The sequence below is a fragment of the Myotis nattereri genome (assembly GCF_964212035.1).
Source record: "Myotis nattereri genome assembly, chromosome: 4".
In the NCBI taxonomy this organism is placed as follows: Eukaryota; Metazoa; Chordata; class Mammalia; order Chiroptera; family Vespertilionidae; genus Myotis; species Myotis nattereri.
The window spans coordinates 100,882,382-100,901,410 of record NC_138079.1 but is presented as its reverse complement, the minus strand read 5'-3'; the positions used below and the strand labels follow the sequence as shown (position 1 = coordinate 100,901,410).

The window sequence follows — 19,029 nt, the reverse complement described above, 5'->3', positions numbered from 1 at the left end:
GCCAGTGGAAACTCGAGGGTTTAGAATGTCATTTGGCTAAAAGAGAATGGCCTCGTGTGTGCACAGACAGACTTGCTCCGGGAGTGCTGGTTCGCCAGGAACGGAACAGTCTGGTTTCACTGAGATGGCAATGCTGTGAGGCCTGAGAGATGGAGTGGAGGCCCTGTTTAGCTGGCAACTTCATTACCTGGGTTCCTCGGCCCGGGGGCAGCTACTGTAGCCTGCAGTCAGACCTGGCCCTCTTCCTGTTTCTGCACAGCCTGTGAGCTAAGAACACTTTTCACATCTTTAAATGGTTAGAAAAAAATTCAAAAGAATAGCATTTTGTGCCACATGAACATTCCATGAAATCCCAGTGCCATCACCCATCGATGAAGTGTTATCAGCATTCAGCCCCACCCGCCAATTTGCATATAGTCTGGGGCTGCTTTCCACTGCGGGCAGAGCTGAATCCTCGTGACAGAGACTTTAGGACTTAGGAACCCTAGAGAGACGCAGCAGAAGGGGGAGTCAGAGAGACTTGAAACAGGAGAAGGACTCCATGCGCCGTTACTGGCTTTGAAGATGAGCAGGGCCAGGGGGGCAGAGGTACGGGTTCTAGAACTGCAAGAAATGAATTCTGCTGACAGCCTGAATGAACATGGAAGTGGGTTCTTCCCTACCTGACCTGAGACACCTTGACTTCAGCCATGTGAGACCTTAAGCAGAAGCTCAGTCACCCTTGCTGGACATCACAGAAACTGCGAGATAATAAATGTGTATTGTTTTAAGCTGGAGAGAGAGAGAGAGAGAGAGAGAGAGAGAGAGAGAGAGAGAGAGAGACCTAGATGCCTGGCTGGCATGGCTCAGTGGTTGAGCTCTGACCTATGAACCAGGAGATCCCAGGTTAGATTGCCAGTCGGGGCACATGCCTGGGTTGGGGGCTCAGTCCCTAGTAGGGGACATGCAGGAGGCAGCCAATCAATGATTCTCTCTCATCATTGATGTTTCTCTCTCTCTCTCTCTCTCTCTCTCTCTCTCTCTCTCTCTCTCTCTCTCTGTCTCTCTCTCTCTCTCTCCCTTCCTTTCTGAAGTCAATTAAAAAAAAAAAAGACTTATAAAACCTAAACATAACCTTTCACCCATAAAGTCAGCGGAACTCGGGTGAGCCCTGTTTCCCTGCTCTGGAACAGCCACAGCCCCGTCCATGGTACTGGCCACACGGGGCTTGGGGGGCTATAGAAGGGTTTCATTTAACAGCCACCCTTTTGGGGAGACCAGAGCAGAGAGGCCCTCTAACTTGAAAACTGCACCCTTTCCTCTGGCCCTGAACTGGCCTCCCAGGCCCTCCCACCCAGGTCCCGGGAACCTCCTGCCAGAAGGAGGCAGAAGAGGCCCAGGGCCTCCTGGGGGGCAGGAGCCAGGACGCTGCACAAAGGGCCTTGTGTTCCAGCCCCAGCCCAGCCTGAGGGAATTTTTGGGCGTTTTGCTGCCAATTCAGGTGCCTTCTTCCCAGCTCCAGGCTGGCAGGGTCTGGAGCCCAGAGGAGGGTCTGTCTGGGCCCAGACTCCAGGGAGCACTACCTGGGGTGGGAGCTGGAGGAAGGGACAGTTTCTGGCCTGAACAAAGAGGGGAAGGCACAAGTTGCCCGAAAGTACACATGAGGTGCATTTTCATAGAGCCACGGGTTATAACGGAGGCACATGCACACACATGCGCTCACACACGGATGTGCCCTAAACACACACACTCGCCCACTAACGCTATGCATGGGAGCTTACACATGCCTCCCACACACATGCCTACAGTCGTGCACACCTGTGTAGGAGGCCCCCATCCTGGAGGAGACGCACCCCCTGTTCCACCTTGGCCCAGAGCTGGCCCTGCGGCTGAGGAAGACTCAACACAGGCCCTTTGTCCCTCGGGATCAGGGCTCCCCTCCAGGGGACTTACTGGGCATTTACAAGGCCATAATCCCCTCCGTGGGCGTGCCCCAGAACTCACTCTGTCAGGAGCCCAGAACAATGGGGCCTTCTCCACACAGCAGGCCCTGGCCTGGCTGCCTTGTTTGTTGAGGGATGGGTCAGGGCTGGCTGCCCTGGCTTCCCTGCCATCTAGGTGTGGAGCTTGGGCATCATGAGGCACAACAGACAGGAGGGCCTTCATCCCCTGTCCTCTCGGCTGGTCCAGGCTCCCTGCGGCCCTAGGCAGGGAGCCCCCACCTGCCCTTGGGGGCTGGAACCTGCGTCCTTCGCTTGGATCTTCGGCTTCAGGGGTGAGCCTGGCCTGGCCTGGCCTGGGCAAAGGTAGGGGAGCTGGACCCCCCATGTGACCTCATCTGGTCCCTGGGGACCCAGGAGTCAGAGGAAAGAGCCTGCTGGCGAGGGGAAAGGGGATGACTTTTATGGTTTTGGTTTTTGTTTGTGGGTTTTTAAAAAATATATTTTTATTGATTTCAGAGAGGAAGGGAAAGGGAGAGAGAGATAGAAACATCAATGATGAGAGAGAATCATTGATCGGCTGCCTCCTGCACGCCCCCTATTGGGGATTGAGCCCGCAACCTGGGCATGTGTCCTGACAGGGAATCGAACCATGACCTCCTGGTTCATAGGTTGATGCTCAACCACTGAGCCACGCTGGATGGGCAACCTTTGCGGTCTTTGTAGCTTGCCCTTGAGTGGCTGCTGCCAAGCGGGAAGGCCCACCCTAAGGGGGGCAATTCAGCTTTGCGTTTCTGAACCTCTCAATGCTCACCGACTTGTTTACTCACTCATGCAAATTCTTTGTTGGATGCAGAGCAATAAACTACAAATTTATCTGCACTTTCCCCCAGAGAAATTAAATAATTTTCTTGGAAAACCAGGACACCCAACCACACATTACGCCTAATCGTTTATGTAATTAAAATTCCATTAGTGTAAGCGTTGGAAATAAAATGAAACTACCCAAGTATCCAGCTGAAGAGGTCCAGGTTCCGATTCCCCAAGGCCACCCTGGCACGTGGTTTTTTAACCTTGTGTATTAGCTTGTGCTGCTGTCACAAATCTATAAGCTGAGGGCTTAAGCCACAGGCTGTCTCCTCCCTGACGTCCCCAGAACCCCCACCGCCAGCTCCACTGAGGCCCCCACCCCAATCTGCCTCCCTCCTTTGGGAGGCTCCACCACATCCCTTGCTAGGCCCAGCACGCTTAGAGAATTATTCCCTTTGTTAATATCTCCTTGTTGTTTTCTAGAGTTTGGAGGTGTCTTAGAAAAACAAGCATGTGGGTCCAAGCCTCCATCCTGACCCCATACCCTAGCCATCCTTCCATCTGCCTGTCCTTGAATCTGTCTTTCCAAACAGATTTCTGGAACAATGTTCAAACAAAACTATGGTTATTTCCAGATAGGATTTCAGACATTTTTCTCTATTCTTTTTCTGTATTGCTTCAATCTCTATATATAAAAGGCTAATATGCAAAGTGTCCCCTTGGGAGTTCCACTGGGAGACAGGGAGTTGGATTGCTCACTATGACGTGCGCTGACCACCAGGGGGCGGCGAGGAACAAAGGAAGGCCGGCATCTGGCAGCCGGGGGAAGGGAGGCCCCGATCGGCCCTGATCGCCAGCCAGGCCTAGAGTTTCGAGCCAGGCACAAATTTCGTGCACTGGGCCTCTAGTTTTTTAATAATACTGTACCAATCTTACAAAAGCAAAGTACTCTTTTGAAAACTGAGATGCATTTTCCCACACATGCTGACCCTGCAACCAGGTACACGCCTTTGCCGGGAAATTGAACTCAGAACCTTACAGTCCACAGGCCAACGCTCTAACCACAGAGCAAACCAGCCAGGGCTCATGGAGGTGTCGTTTTTTAATGACGTTTGTCAACAACTCAAATGCCCAACACCAAAAGGGTTAGCAGTTTGGTTCTGGTGATTTTCAAAAGTTATTTTCTTATGCTTCTTTCTAAACAGAATGCATTAATATTATAATCATCATACAGCTATTTTTATTTTGCAAAGAAGTCTGCTTCTGAAATGACAGAACCATTTCTCCCATTATCTTAAACAGTTGTCCAGGGCAGCACTGTGATCAGACTGTGAAAGACAGGCTGTGTGCAAATTCTTCTTCAAGCCATGATCCACTTCTCACCTGCAAAGGAGTCTTGATTAAAAGGGAAAAAAACAACTCCTTTGCAGGCAGATAATCTGGATATGTAGCTTTGCACCTGGTCATAGACTCAGACAGGGAAAGACCTGGAGGTGGAGAGAAAGGGAGACACCATTGAAGAAGGACTCTGCAGAGTGAGGCTGCTCAGCTGGAGACTGAGAGTGGGGGTGATGGGGAACAGGGAGGCAGGGGGCTGGGGTCATCGCGACATAGACTGGAAATAAGCACTGATTCAGTCACCTTAAGTTACCCCCATGTTTGCATACCTGCTTTATTGAGCAAATATCCAATGAGGACCGAGAACTGGGTGCCATTTCCTAACCTGGAAATGAGCTCTTGGGCAGCGATGTCTCAGCTCACCAGCGCCCCCTCCTGTTGGATGAGCCACAGGACAGGGACAGGTCCAGAAAGGAATGTCATTTTAGGGAAGAAAAATCCACCTGAGAAGACGGAGGATGTCTGATCAGGAGACCCTACAGAGGGAGGGACCAAAGGAATCTTGAAGATCCAGTCTGGCCCTAGAGACCATGGGGCAGCATCTCACAAGTCCCTTATGAAACTCCTCCAAAACCAGGGCTCCAAGTTTGCAGAATTCTGCCTACTGTATGTCCTCTTACAGTTTCCTGATGCATTTTAGCAGATCAAAGTCATCAAGAAGTCCTGCAACAAAGAAACTAATTTAGCTTTCCCAAAAATTTGTGACCACAGAGTCCTTTTACAAATAAAGCCCATTAACATCTCTTGGAAATAACGTTCCATGGGAACCACGGCTGAAGAGGACCCATACGTGAGGAGGAGGGCTGGGCTGCCCCAGGATCAGTCTGGAGAAGGGGGAGCACGATGGTCCTCTTGGCTCGGTGTCCATGGTGGGGCCTCAGGAGTTTGGCGCTCTCTCCCTCTCAGAGTCCTGCTGGCTGGGCTGAGATGACGATAATGATGGCAGTGGCTTCGCGCTTACTCTCTGCCAGGTATGGTTAAGCATTTGATGTATTCACTCACTTCATTCTCACAACAGTCAATAGGGTAGGTACAGGTTTTTAGATATAGAAATTTAGATATAAAAAACTAAGTTGAGCCCGGCCAGCGTGGCTCAGTGGTTGAGCGTCAACCTATGAACCAGGAGGTCACAGTTTAATTCCCAGTAGGGACACATGCCTGGGTTGTGGGCTTGATTCCCAATGGGGGGTGTGCGGGAGAAGGCTGATCAGATTCTTTCTCATCATTGATGTTTCTGTCTCTCTCTCTCCCTTTCCCTTCCTCTCTGAGATCAATAAAAAAATATATATTTAAAAAAACACGCAGTAAGTTAACTCTCATTCATTGCTGGTGAAAACACAAAATTGGTACAGACACTTTGGAAGACTGCTGTACAGTTTGGGACATGTCTAAATCCAAATAATGCCCACAGGCCCATCCACCGGGTCTCCTGATAGCCTGAGGGAGCTGTTTCTTCAGATAAGAGAGGGTCTCCCTAGAGAAGTGGTTCTCAACCTTCCTCATGCCGCGACCCTTTGATACAGTTCCTCATGTTGTGGTGACCCCCCAATTCCATTGTTACAAATTGAACATAATTAAAGCATAGTGATTAATCACAAAAACAATATGTAATTATATATGTGTTTTCCGATGGTCTTAGGTGACCCCTGTGAAAAGGTCGTTCAGCCCCCAAAGGGGTCGCGACCCACAGGTTGAGAACCGCTGCCCTAGAGGAAAAAGGGAAAGACTCGCTTGTTTCTGAGGTTCTCCAGAGGCAGACGCTGATGGGGATCAGATGTGAGGGAGGGAGGGCCAGTGTGGGGTAGGGACTGAGAGATGGCTGGCTGCCCGCTATTCCTACAAGGGGTGGGGGTGGGGGAACAATAGAAGGGTCCAAGGAATTCCTCCTGGAGCAGGAGGCAGCCAGGTTAAGGGCAGCACCGTCCTCATTCTCTTCGCATCTGCTGGCAGCTCTTATTCTGCCTGTCCCCAGGAGCCCATCAGTGTCGAAGTGGGGACTCCCTCCCAGGGCCAGGAGGGAGCGCTGTCTAAAACTGTACAGCGGCCTGGCAGGGGCGGAGGCCTGTGCCCCCAGGTGTGTGGGGAACCACCCTCCTCCACCAGGAGGGACAGGGAAGATGAGACCTTCAGAGACCATCCAGGACTTTGTCCAGGGGGCACCCCAGGAATCTCTGTAGGGCCAGAACCAGCCCCCACACTGCTCAGTAGAGAGGACCCACCCGCCCAGGTCATCTCCCCACTCCCAGTCCGGCCCAGCTGTGCAGCCAGCCTCCCCCAGGAACCTGGAGGAAAGGTGAGGCATGACTATTCTTGGTTTGGTTCATTTATTTGTTGACTGGCCGTCGCCCCAATGAGGAGGTGGTGTTCTTGAGGGCAGGCCAACAGGCCCCGGTGTGTCCGGGCTCCAGGAAAAGGGAACTACACTCCTCACCCCCACATCACCCCCACCTCCACTGCAAGGCCAGCATTGAGCCTGGGGCCCCTAGTCTGGGTCTCATATGGGCCTTTGGGCCCTGGGTGGCCTGGTCAGCTGCCCTGTTTTCCCCCAGCCATACCTTGGGTGCCCTCACCCAATGCCGCCACTGGGCTGGGCTTACCTGTCTTCCTGGTGTTGACGCAGATGCTCCTGGGCCCAGCCCTGCTGGCCCCACAGGCTCCCGGCCAGGCCAGGGCGCAGGTCCCACTGCTGTCCTCCAGGAAGGGATCAATCAGGGCTCTCATGCCCTCCTGGGCAGCGGTGTGCCCGAGGGCTGGGTCTGAGCCGACAGGGCTGGTTCCATGACTGGGTCCTGCTGCCCACTCCCAGGACCTTCCTGTTCTCTCCTGCTCCCTCACCCCAGGGGCTTATTCTGGCCCAGGGGGAGCTGCTTGTCTCCCGGGACACTGAGGATCCCCAACCTTAACCTCTCCAGCCACTGGGAGTGAGTGCAGGCGCCTGGAACCTCTGCCGGCACCAAAATGCCTATTCGGACCCACCAGGGAGTTGTGCGTTGTCACGTGGATGCCACTAGGGGGCGGCCTCTCCCCACCCTTCTTCTGTCCTCCAGGCCCCTCTGAACCGCAAGCCCTCTCCCACTTCCACCGCATGGAAGGTGCCTGGTGCCTGGTGGGTCGGATGGGAACTTGCTTCCCCAGGCCGGGCGGGGTCAGCCTGGCCTTCCTGGCTAGAAGCTGGAGGACATACTGTTTCGTTGTGGACCTTCAGTCCTGACTCCTTCCCTCCCCGCGTTTCTGATAGTCGTGCTTCTTGCAATTTCTTGTTTATTCTCTTTCTCCGACCCAGGCTGCTTCACAGCCCGAAGCCTGTGGCTTACTCTTCTGGTTGCTTTCAGGCCCCGCCACACGGTCACCTTGAATCTCGTTTCAGGACCCACTGGACGGGTTTCGCCGTTTTTGAACCTGAATCTTCCATTTTCTGAGTTTTCACCCTGAACTTGCAGGAGTGCAGGCTGACGTAATGTGTTGCTTTTCTATGGCTGCGGTAACTCTCTTGGTGGCCTAAAACAGCACAGGTTTATTTCCTTAAAGTTTGTAGGCTAGAATTCTGACAAGCATCTCACTAAAACCATGGCATCAGCCTGGCTGGTTTGGCTCAGTGGGTAGAGTGTCGGCCTGTGGACTGAAGGGTCCCAGGTTCGATTCCAGTCAAGGGCACGTGCCTGGGTTGTGGGCTCGATCCCCAGTGGGGGACTTGCAGGAGCCAGCCGATCCACCATGATTCTCACTCATTGTGGATGGATGTTTCTATCTCTCTCCCTCTTCCTTCCTCTCTGAAATCAATAAAAATGTATTTTTTTTAAAGAATTTATTTACCCCCCCCCGCAAAAAAAACCCCACAGCATCAGCACGGCTGCATTCCTATCTGGAGAAACCATTACCTCACCTTTTCCAGCTCCTGGGGCTGCCCTCAGTCCTTGGCTTGTGCCCCTTCTCCGTCTTCAAAGCCAGTAATAGTGGGTTGTGTCTTTTTCCTATCATATCGTTCGGCCTTCCTCTTCCGACTCCTTCCGGTTTCAAGGACACTTTTACACGGGGCTCACCCGGATAATCCAGGAAAACCTCCCATCTCACGCCCTTCATTTAATCACATCAGCAGAACCCCATGGCGGCCAAGAGAGAAGTGCCCACGCCCAGCATCCTTGTCTCCCAGGGGCCCAAGCTGGGGCACAGTCCCTGTGGCTTCTCAGAGGGCTCCAGCGGGACTATGCCTCAGCTGCTCACGCAGCAACTTCTTCTTTTGGGCAAATGTCATTGGGTGCCTCTCTCTCTGCCTTGGTTCCCCCACTTCCCACTATAGCAGTGGTTCTCAACCTTCCTCATGCCGCGACCCTTTAATACAGTTCCTCATGTTGCGGTGACCCCCAATTTCATGGTTACAAATTGAACATAATTAAAGCATAGTGATTCATCACAAAAACAATATGTAATTATATATGTGTTTTCCGATGGTCTTAGGCGACCCCTGTGAAAGGGTCGTTCGACCCCCAAAGGGGCCGCGACCCACAGGTTGAGAACCACTTTGCTCGAGCTTTTTGGTATCACCTCCCAAATAAATTACCTGTACCCCAGCCCGGATCCCAAGTCAGCATCTGGGGGGCCGCATTAAGACCAGGAGCACCTGACATCTGTGTGATGGGGCCACCAACATGAGCACTGGGGTGTTTGGGGGTGTTTCCTCCACAATACCCCACTCCAGTCTTCCTGGCGCCCAGGTACCCTGGTGCTACTAATGTCCTTCCATAAATTATCTTTCTGATTGAACTAACCTGAGCGGGTTCTGCTGTTTGCAACCCAAACCTGTAATAGCACGGGCGGGTGGAGAGAGATTTAAGAGTTAGGGAGTGGTCTTGGGGTGGACAGAACACGAGTGACCATGAGGGTGTCCAGGAAGCCACCTGGAGTCCACAGAATGTTTGGCAGCCACTAGAACATGCAAATGTTTTTATTAGAAACAGGACGGGAGCCTGGGCCTGAGGCAGCAGATGGCCCTGCCTCTCAGGGCTCCGCTGGGCTCAGGCTGGCTGCAGGAGTGGGGCAGTCCGGAGGAGGAGGAGGAGCAGCAGCAGCCAGGGGGATGGCTTGTGAATGCTGCTGCTGGCTATCAGCATCTGCATCCATCTGAAGTGAGTACTGACGTTGGTGTAGACACCGGGTCGGTTGGGCCGACCACAGCCCACTCCCCAGCTCACGACTCCAACCTGATACCACAGCCCTTTCTTTTCACAGGCCAAGGGTCCGCCGGAGTCACCCTGGGGAGCAGAAGGCGTGAGCAGGGCCTGGGGCGGGGCAGGAGGGGTTGGCAGAGGGAGGGAGAGCAGGAGGGGCTGTAGAGCTGGGAAAACTGGGTACGAATCCTACTCCTCCCCCAGGAAGCGCCCAAGTTTCTGCATCTGCAAAAGGGGGCCACAGTCTCAACTCCTCAGGTTGCCATGAGGACCAAATGCTACAGGTGCCTCTCAGGCCTGGGGCTGGGTTGGCGAGAGACGAGGACCCAGAAGGCTCTGGCTGGGGTGGGAGGGACACTCACGAAGCAGGCGTCCCTGCCGCCTTGAGCATGGCCAGCGCAAATCATGTCTCCCCAGATGTTGTAGCGGTAAGAAGGCTGTGTGTACATGAAGTCGCACATGGTGGTGTTTATGATGCCAACCTCCACTTCCTGGAGGCTGTAGGGAGCCGGCAGGTCTACAGAGGAGTTGAAAGACAGAAAGAGAGAGCATCCTGAGACTCCCCTCTGCCACCTGGTTGGGAGGGACAGGGTAGGTTACCGGGCAGGGGCAGGGTCCCTGGGGCATCCATGGTGCCTTGACGAGTCCTCTACTCAGGCCTGGCATCCAGCACCTCATGGGTGATGAGCAACATCACAGAAGGACCCAATAACTGGACAAGCCGTTACAGCTGCCCCCGGGTTCCCTATGTGCAACATACAGATGACAGCAGTGAAGAGCGGCCTTAGCATCCACGGGGGAGGCGGGTAACGCAGCTGAGATGTTTTAGGATTAACACATGTCAGGGCCTGAGCCAAGAGCTCCCACAGCCCCCCCAGGCTGCAGCACAGGCATGACCCACTTTCAGGAAAGATGCACCCAGAAATGGCAGAGCCTGACATGAAGCCAGGTCTATCCAATTCCTAAGTCTGGGCTGGGATTACCTTTTCCTGCAGGGGATGGTGACCACAATAACACCAAAAGCTGATGTGTCAGCAGAGCCTCCCATCTGCCGGGCACTCTGCTACCCCCTGTATGAATGCTTTTAAACCTCCGAGCCACCCTATGAGGTGGGAACTATTGTTACCCCATTGTACAGGCGAGGAAGTTGAGGCGCAGTTAGGAGAAGTGCTTATACAAGATCTTCCAGCGAGTGCGTGGCAGAGCTAAGGTTCACATCAGGCAGGGCTCCGCGAGTCACCCGCCACCTGTGACAATGAGTGGCGCCTAGGGCTGGATGTGATTACCTGTCGGCCTTGGGCCAGGGAGGGAGGGGACAGTCTGCCTGGCTGGGCCTCCCTGCAGCCCTTTGGAGCCAGGGAGGTGGACGGCAGGGGCACTTTATCCAGCCCCTTCTACAGGAAAGGAAAGGACCCCAACTCTAGAGGGAGGCAAGCCTAGTGTTGACTTCTCTATCCCCTCTGCCAATTCCAGATGTGTGACCACACAGACAGCCCTGGCTGCTCCAATGACCCCTTCTGGGGTCTTGGGCAATTTCCATTCCCTTGTCAGCTTGCTCATCTGTGAAGTGGGTATAAATGTTCCCAGCCTCATTTGCAGGTAAGCGTCTGAGGGAAGATAGATGATACCCTGCTCACTCCTGAGTCCCTAGAGCCTAGAACAGTGCCTGGCACAGTGTGCAGGCAGGAGCTTCTGCTGTTATTATTACTACTAGAAGCCCGGTGCACAAAAATTTGTGCACTGGCCAGGGGGTGTGGGGAGCGGAGTCCCTCACCCAACCTATGCCCTCTCACAGTCTGGGACCCCTCAGGAGATAACCACTTACTGGCTTAGGCCCGCACCCCTGGTAGGAGATAGCACGCCCAATCCCATGGTGTCTGCCCCATCTCCCCCTGTCGCAGATGGCAGGCCCGGATCCCGTGCTGGGTCGGGCGGCCGCTCAGATCGTGCTACCACCTGCCCCACCCTGCACAGGGCAGGCCTGGATCTTGTGCTGGGGCGGCCAGCTGCTAGGGATCGCGCTGCCGCCAGCCCCAGGTGGGGCGGCGCAGCAGGATCTGCCTGCAGTGTGCAAATTAGCCACCATATTTGTTGGCAGTTAATTTGCATATCGTGCTGATTAGCCAATGGGAGGCGTAGCGAAGGTATGGTCAATTACCAAGTTTGTCTATTATTAGATAGGATTGTTAAGGGTGAGGCAGGAATGGGCCAGGCCAGGGAGCAGTGTAAGGGGCAGTCCAGGTGGAGGGCCTATGCCTCCCCTACCCAGGGCACCTTGGGGGAGGTTGTGCCCAGCGGTTTCAGGGGATTCGTGGTGAGAGATAAGCAGATGGTGGCTGACTACTGACTCAAAAACCTCCTGCAGAGCCAAGGCTGGAGGATAGCTTGACATTTTGAGGATAGAGAAATGGGCTCAGCATTCCAGGAGAGCAGGCCAACGTGGATAGATAAAGAAGGCAGGGAGGAGACAGAGTGGGGAGGTTGGATGGCTGGGGGAGGGGTGAGCACCAGGGTGGGGCCTTTTTGTCAGGCCCTCCCACCAACACCCCTGCACACTGGGAGGATAGCCTGGGCCAAGCTGGCCTCCCTCTCACCACTAGCTTCTGGCTCAGTCTCTCGGGGGAAGAGGGACCTGAGTGTGGGCACAGCAAGTCCTGCCCTTTCAGGGGGAGCAGGAGTGCACAGCGGGTGAGGAGAGAATGCTGACCAGGCCCACAGAGGGGCCCAGCTGGTGCAGCTAGAACAGGGGGTGAAGGATCATGCCCCTGCTCCCCTGCCCTAAACCCCCCACCTGTCCCCCACCTCACCCTCATTTTCTTGGATGTCCCCCCAGCCGGTCACCCAGCAGTCACTCCGGTTCTGGAACTCATCAGAAGAGGCGAGGACACAGATGGGCTGGATGTACTTAGTGTAGGTGACAGGCGAGGCCAGCCTCAGCATGGCAATGTCAAAGGCTGACGCCCCCAGATACTTGGGGCTCATAACAATCTCCTCCACCTGGTAACGGTTGCGGTAGGCCTGCAGGTTCCAGATAGATGGCGCGGCAGACAGCTCACCAAACTGGACTGTCCACATGCCGGGGCTAGTGTTCCTGGCAGAGAGGAGAGAGCAGTCAGGAGGCCTTACCAGAGGGTCAGCCACCTGAGCACAGCTGGGGCCTGCTCCCAGGAGTGGTGAGCTCAGCCGCTGTGGCTCCGTGGTTGAGCATAGACCTATGAACCAGGAGTCATGGTTCGATTCCCGGTCAGGGCACATGCCCGGGTTACAGGCTCGATCCCCAGTGGGAGGGTGTACAGGAGGCAGCCGATCAATGATGCACTCTAATAAGTGATGTTTCTATCCCTCTCCCTTCCTCTCTCTGAAATCAATAGAAACATTAAAATAAAAAGGAGTGGTGAGAGGTTGTCCAGAGAGGTTGCAACCCAAATCCCAAAAACTGGGAACTTGGGGGTGGTGATGGGGCAGGAGTGATCTGGCCAGTCACTCAACCAGCCTGTCACCTCTCACAGCCTCGAGCGAGAGCGAGCAGACGCACAGATGCCCAAGCGGGACGCTCAGCAGAGTGCAGTCAGAACGGCCTCCAGGGCCCTAGCCGGTTTGGCTCAGTGGATAGAGCGTTGGTCCCGGGTTCGATTCCCGTCAAGGGCATGTACCTTGGTTGCAGGCTTCTCCCCGGCTGGGCCCTGGTCGGGGCTCATGCAGGAGGCAACCTATCAATGTGTTTCTCTCACATCAATGTTTCTCTCTGTCTTTCTCTCTCTCTCCCTAAAAATCAAGGGGAAATGTCCTCAGGTGAGGATTGCAACAAAACAAAACAGCCTCTGGGGCCCCTGTTGCCCCAGGCCAGGGTCTGTGCCCAGCACTCACCCACCTCGCTCATTCCTCCCCCCTGTGGCTCACCTCCACTGGGAGGTGGGAGGAGGAAGGCGAAGGCTAGCGATGCCATTTGGGGAGAAGAGAACAAGAAAGAGAACAGAACAAGACACGAATGTGCAGGGGAATGTTCTGGAAGACCCTTCTGGGAAAAACTGAAGAGTCCCCAGCAGGGCCACCTGCAGTGGGGCCTGGGGTTCAGAAGAACACGAGGGTCACATCGTATGCGAAGAGGGTGGTGCAGGCACGGGGTCGGGGTCCGGTTCTCCGCACCACAACCCCCGGGCTCACCTTTCAAAGCAGTGCGCGGCCGAGAGCACCCAGCGCCGGTTGAGCAGGCTCGCCCCGCAGGAGTGGTAACCCCAGAGGCGCAGGCTGCCCTGCCAGGGCCAGCGCCCAATCGTCGCGTCCTTTCCGCCCACCACACGCGTCCCTACGGCCCGGCGGCCACAGGGCCCTGGGATGGACAGACCGAACGGGACTGAGCTGCAGGACACAGGCCCGTCAGCCCGCCCCGGCCACCCGGGAGCGCGCAGGGCAGGGCAGGGGGTTCCCCGGACCCCGCGCGCAGCCTGGGGTCACGCGGCGGAGGGAGAAGAGGACGCTGGGGACCCTCCCCCCACTCGGTCTGCAGGCGCCCGCCCCTCCCCCCAGGGCCCCCTCAGTTACATGTGAGGAACGACGAGTTCTCGAAACCTGGGGTGAGAGAGACGAAAAGGTGAGGCGCCCTGTGCACTCCGGCCCAGGTGTGCGGGGCAGGGAAGCGAGCGCCTGGGCGCCTTACCTGCGAACAGCGTGTCATGTTCCGGCCACCCTGCGGGGAGGCGAGAAGGTGAGCTCCCCTCGGCCTCCAGGCTCCCCACCCCGCCCCGCCACCCCGAGGTCGCCGGCATCTCACCCAGCTCGTCGAGTTCCACTCGCACCAACAGCTGCACCAGCAGCTGCACCGCGACCGCCACCGCCGCCGCCGGCGCGCCCATGGCCTCCGCTCCCGCCGCTTGGCGCCCCCTGCGCTTCTGGCTGCTCCTGGGCCGGCGCAGGCGCCCCCTGGGGGAGCGGGAAGCCCGGCTGCCACCTTCTCCAAGCTTGACCTTGCTGGGTCAAAGGGCATTGGGGAACACTGACCTTTCTGACCTTACAGCGCCCAGCTTTGAGTTTCTCCTGGGCGGGGTCAACCGCACCCCCTTGATGTGGCCCCGGAACCGATGCACTTAAACCAGCGGTTCTCAACCTCCCTAGTGCCGCGACCCTTCAATACAGTTCCTCATGTGGTGGTGACCCCCAATTTCATGGTTACAAATTGAACATAATAAAAGCATAGTGATGAATCACAAAAAAAATATGTCATTATATATGTGTTTTCCGATGGTCTTAGGCGACCCCTGTGAAAGGGTCGTTCGACCCCCAAAGGGGTCGCGACCCACAGGTTGAGAACCGCTGAGTCCTAAACCATCCCCTTCTTGTCTGCAAACTCTGGGGTCCGGGCTGCCCTGCTGGCTGCCCACTCCTAGGAAGGAGCAAGGACCTGGCCCACGTCCAGGGCGCCGTGAAAGCACTAACAGTTCCACTGAGGCCTGTCGGGCAGGGTGGTTAGGCTGGTCCAGGAAGGCGAGATCCTTCACAAGACTTGCCTTGGGACATGATGGTCCAGGAGGGGTGGGCACACTTTTTGACTCGAGGGCCACAATGGGTTCTTAAACTGGACCGGAGGGCCGGAACAAAAGCATGGATGGAGTGTTTGTGTGAACTAATATAAATTCAGAGTAAACATCTACACTAATAAAAGAGAAAAATGGTAATTGGCGTACGGCGATACCTTTTTCATTGGCTAATCAGGGCTATATGCAAATTAACTGCCAACTAAGATTGGCAGTTAACTGCCAACTAAGATTGGCAGTTAACTGCCAACAAGATGGCGGCTAATTTGCATATGTAGGCACAATGCAGGGAGGCGAAAGGGAAAGCAGGAAGAAGCCCCCTGCCACTGACAGTGATTGGAAACCCAGGGGGGAGCTAAGAGTTGGGGGGCAGGGCAAAGGCGGCCCTGGGGCCACCTTTGCCCTGCCCCCCAGCCATGATCGGAGAATCAGGTGCCTTTTCTGCCCTGGCCAGTGATAGCAGGAAGTAGGGGTGGAGCCAGCGATGGGAGCTGGGCACGGTCGAAGCTGGCAGTCCCAGGAGCTAGGGGTCCCTTGCCTGGGCCTAAAGCGAAGCCCACGATCGCGGCGCCCCCCGCTGCCACTGCAGGTCCCCGCTGTCTGGGCCGGACGCCTAGGCCAGAGGTGTCAGGCCTGGGCAGGGGCGGAGCCTGCAACCGCGGGGAGCTGGGGGTCCCCTGCCCAGGCCTGACACCTCTGCCGGAGTCCTCCGGCCTGGGCAAGGGGCCGATCCGGTGATTGGTGATCGGAGGGTGATGAGGGTCAACTCCTCTGGCTGAGGCATCAAGCCTGGGCGGGGGGCGGAGCCGGGGATTGGGGGATATAATGGTCCCCTTGCCCAGGCCTGAAGCCTGGGTCAGAGGCGTCAGGCTTGGGCGGGGGGTGGAGCAAGCAATCAGAGGGAGATGGGGGTCCCCTGCCCAGGCATGATTCCTGGGCCAGAGGCCTCAGGCCTGGGCGGGGGCCAGAGCCAGTGATCGGGGGGAGATGGGGGTCCCCTGTCCAAGCCTGACACCTCTGGCGGAGGCGTCAGGCCTGGGCAAGGGGCCGATCAGGCGATCGGAGGGTGATGGGGGTCAATGCCTGAGGGCTCCCAGTATGTGAGAGGGGGCAGGCTGGGCTGAGGGACACTCCCCCCCACACACACACCCAGTGCACGAATTTCGTGCACCGGGCCCCTAGTCATTACATAAAAGGGTACGGTCTCTTTTTTTTTTTAGTTTTATTCATTTCAAACGGGCCGGATCCGGCCGCCGGGCCGTAGTTTGCCCACGGCTGGTCCAGGGCCTACCTAATCTCTTCCTGAGAAGACAGACAGGCTAGTCCCGCCTGCTCAGGCTGCCTGCTGGTGGCAGGCCTCTGCCCCTCTCCCCCTCCTCCTCCTCTTCCTCCTCTGGATTAAATCTTGAAAGGTGGAAAGGATCTTTCAAACACATTCCTGGGGTGCTGGGGTAAGGAAATCACCAACATGGGAGCGAGAGATACCCCAGCGGTTGTCCATCCCAGTGTCCCTGTGACCAGTGACTGCATGGTGGTCCCAGGAAGGCTGTGCCTGCCTGGTAGCGCTCTATGCCCAGGCACCACCAGAGACACTGTGGGATTCACAATGATGAGTGACTCAGCACTGGCTTCTGGGAGTCCCTCCAAGCAGGCACTCCCGCCAACAGCTGCACCAGCAGCAGTGCCCCAACCTGAGTGCCCGTGGACTCCAAGGCAGGGGCCACGGAGGGTAGAGGGTAGAGTGTCCTCGGCATGCTCCCCAGAGGAAGAGGTGAGAGCTATTGAAGGGTGTGACCACTCCAGTGGTTCTCAACCTTTGGCCCTTACAGTGCTCCTGGGCACAGGGACCCTGGCCTCTTCTACATCCTTGGCAAGACCCTCAGGCCTTCCCTCCTCTGCCCAGGCCCTGGCATCACAGCACCAGCCTTCTCACCTCCTATGGGGCACTTACTGTGTACTGGCACTCTGCCAACCATGCCACATGCCTCTTGCCTGATTTCCCAGGAGCTACTGTGAACCCTTCCTACAGCAGAGGAACTGAGACTCTGATGTTTGAAGGACTTGCTCAAAGCCCTACAGGTGGCAAAGCCAGATAAATCTACTCCGTGCTGTGTGTAGTGCCCAGCACCCCTCAGAGGGGTAAGAAGTTGGGGAGCAGAACTGCAGACTCTGGGGTACTTCCCACTTTGTACCCTCAAGCATTCGTTTTCAACCCGGGGCTCTTGAGGGCCCGAGGTGGGCCCAGGATGTCTGGGTTCTGAGGAGGGACCCTTTATTCAGGGAGGTGGAGCAGCTGGAGGAGACAGGGATTCTCAGCCTGAACGACCCCCAGTGATATTCTCCTCTGAATACCAGCGCCCCCTGCCCTGGCCTGCAGCTGTGAGCCTGGCCCCTCCGCCAGAGGCCTTGGGGAGGCTGTGTGGGCCAGAAAGGAGAGCCGGCCAGCCTTGGGCGCTGAGCGGGAGGGAGGATGTGGGAGACTTTTCCTGATTCCTAAGCTTTTCCCCTCCTTCTGATGGCCCCCCAGTTCCCATCAGCCTAACCTCCTGGTAGTCCCCCCTCTAAGAGCTTATTACCCCTGGGGGCACAGTGATTCTTCACAGCCCCACATGCTTGATTTCGGCTGAACTCATGCTCAGTGAGTACCCCAGTGTTATTGCTTTTTCTCTCTACCCGATCTCTTGATTTCTGAGAAAAAAATGTTGATTCGTTTGTTTCTTGAGTATTTAGAACGTTTTTTTTCTTTATGTATTTCAAGGCTCTGTTGACAGGGGCATAGAGACCCATGTCTCTTACATCTTTTCAGGGGCTTGTAACGTTTATCAAGGTAAAACACCCCTATCTCTAGTTCATGGGGTTAGCCCTGGGTTCTGTTTTACCTGAAATGATCTGATATGTGATCCTACACACAGCCACTTTCATATTGTTTGCCATTTCTTCACCAATGTATTTCTTTCAATCAAGACAAAATGAAAACATTTATGATTCCAGAGAGGCAAGTCCCTAGTGGGGACTCGAGCCCAGAGGGTTCTTGGCTACGGGCAGGAAAGAATTCAGGATGCGGGCCAGACAAGAGGTCGAAGTAGGAAAGCAGGTTTTATTGAACAGAGAGGACAAGCAAGAAAGGCCACTCCACACACAGAGTGGCAGACTCCCCTCACAAGAGCAGGAAGAGACCCCAGCCATCTCTAGAGGTTGAGCTTATATGTTTGTAGTTTCTGTGGGAAATTGCTGTATGGGGAAATAGAGAATGGAAAAGAAAAAAACACACCATTGGGATTAACCTTCACCTCTACAAGGTGTATTTTGTGGTCTGTTCTCCCTTTATGGGACGGGTAAGCGATGAGGTATGGGTGAGTAGCTATTAATCAGTCTTTGCAGGAATTGTCTTTGTCCGGAGTCTCTTACCGGTCTGCTCCCAGCTTCAGTCAGTCAGCTGAGTTCCATGTTGGACAGCACGGAGCAGGCCCGGATTTAACTCTGACGTTAGCTGATTTGTATAGTTCCCATGCCCCTTTTCTATATTACTTTGAAATTACAAAAAAATTAAATGTCTTATCCTACTTGCCCTTATGGAAATATACTTGCTAGAATACTTGTAAAGGTAGTAAACTAATTGCATGAACAGTATTATCAATTTTTGTGACTACAAAAATGGTTTTTATGATTCATTGATACCTGATGGGGCCAAAGACACATCCTGGCTTAGTTGAGATGGTTTGAGGACTCCTAGATTATCAGAATTATGAAAGAGCCAGCTCATTTAATAAGAAACCTGTCTTAAAGACATCACAACAGCCCTTACCGTAACCATCAGTGAGTTTCTTAGAACCACATGCACTCAATAATCCTTTATTGTGCTCACAGGTATCAGGTCACCTGCAAAGTGTGATATTGAGGAGGTAAAACATTCACAGCCTAAGTACTATTTTCTGAATGTTTGTGTCTCCCTACTCCCCCAAATTCACAGCTTGAAATCCTAACTCCCAGAGTGATGGTGCTCAGAGGCGGGCCTTTGGGAGGTGATTTGGTTATGAGACCAGAGCTCTCGGGAATGGAATTAGAACCCTTATAAAAGGGACCCCAGAGGACCCCTCCCCTCTTCTCCATGTGAGGACACAGAGAGAAGGCAGTAGCTATGCCCCATGAAGTGGGCTCTCAGCAGCCACTGAATCTGCTGGCGCCGTAATCTCAGAACTCCAGCCC

At 55.0% G+C, this 19,029-nt stretch overlaps 1 protein-coding gene across 1 annotated transcript; it reads right to left on the bottom strand.

The window, feature by feature from the left end:
- Positions 1-9,139: 9,139 nt before the first annotated feature.
- On the bottom strand, positions 9,140-16,577 carry LOC308518562 (testisin-like; the record flags this gene model as incomplete). The annotated part of the gene is made up of 8 exons (XM_081090285.1): positions 9,140-9,403; positions 9,655-9,809; positions 12,100-12,383; positions 13,457-13,622; positions 13,835-13,861; positions 13,950-13,979; positions 14,064-14,260; positions 16,489-16,577. The coding sequence occupies 8 exons, from the start codon at positions 16,575-16,577 to the stop codon at positions 9,140-9,142; spliced, it is 1,212 nt and encodes a 403-aa protein (XP_080946411.1).
- Positions 16,578-19,029: the final 2,452 nt, after the last annotated feature.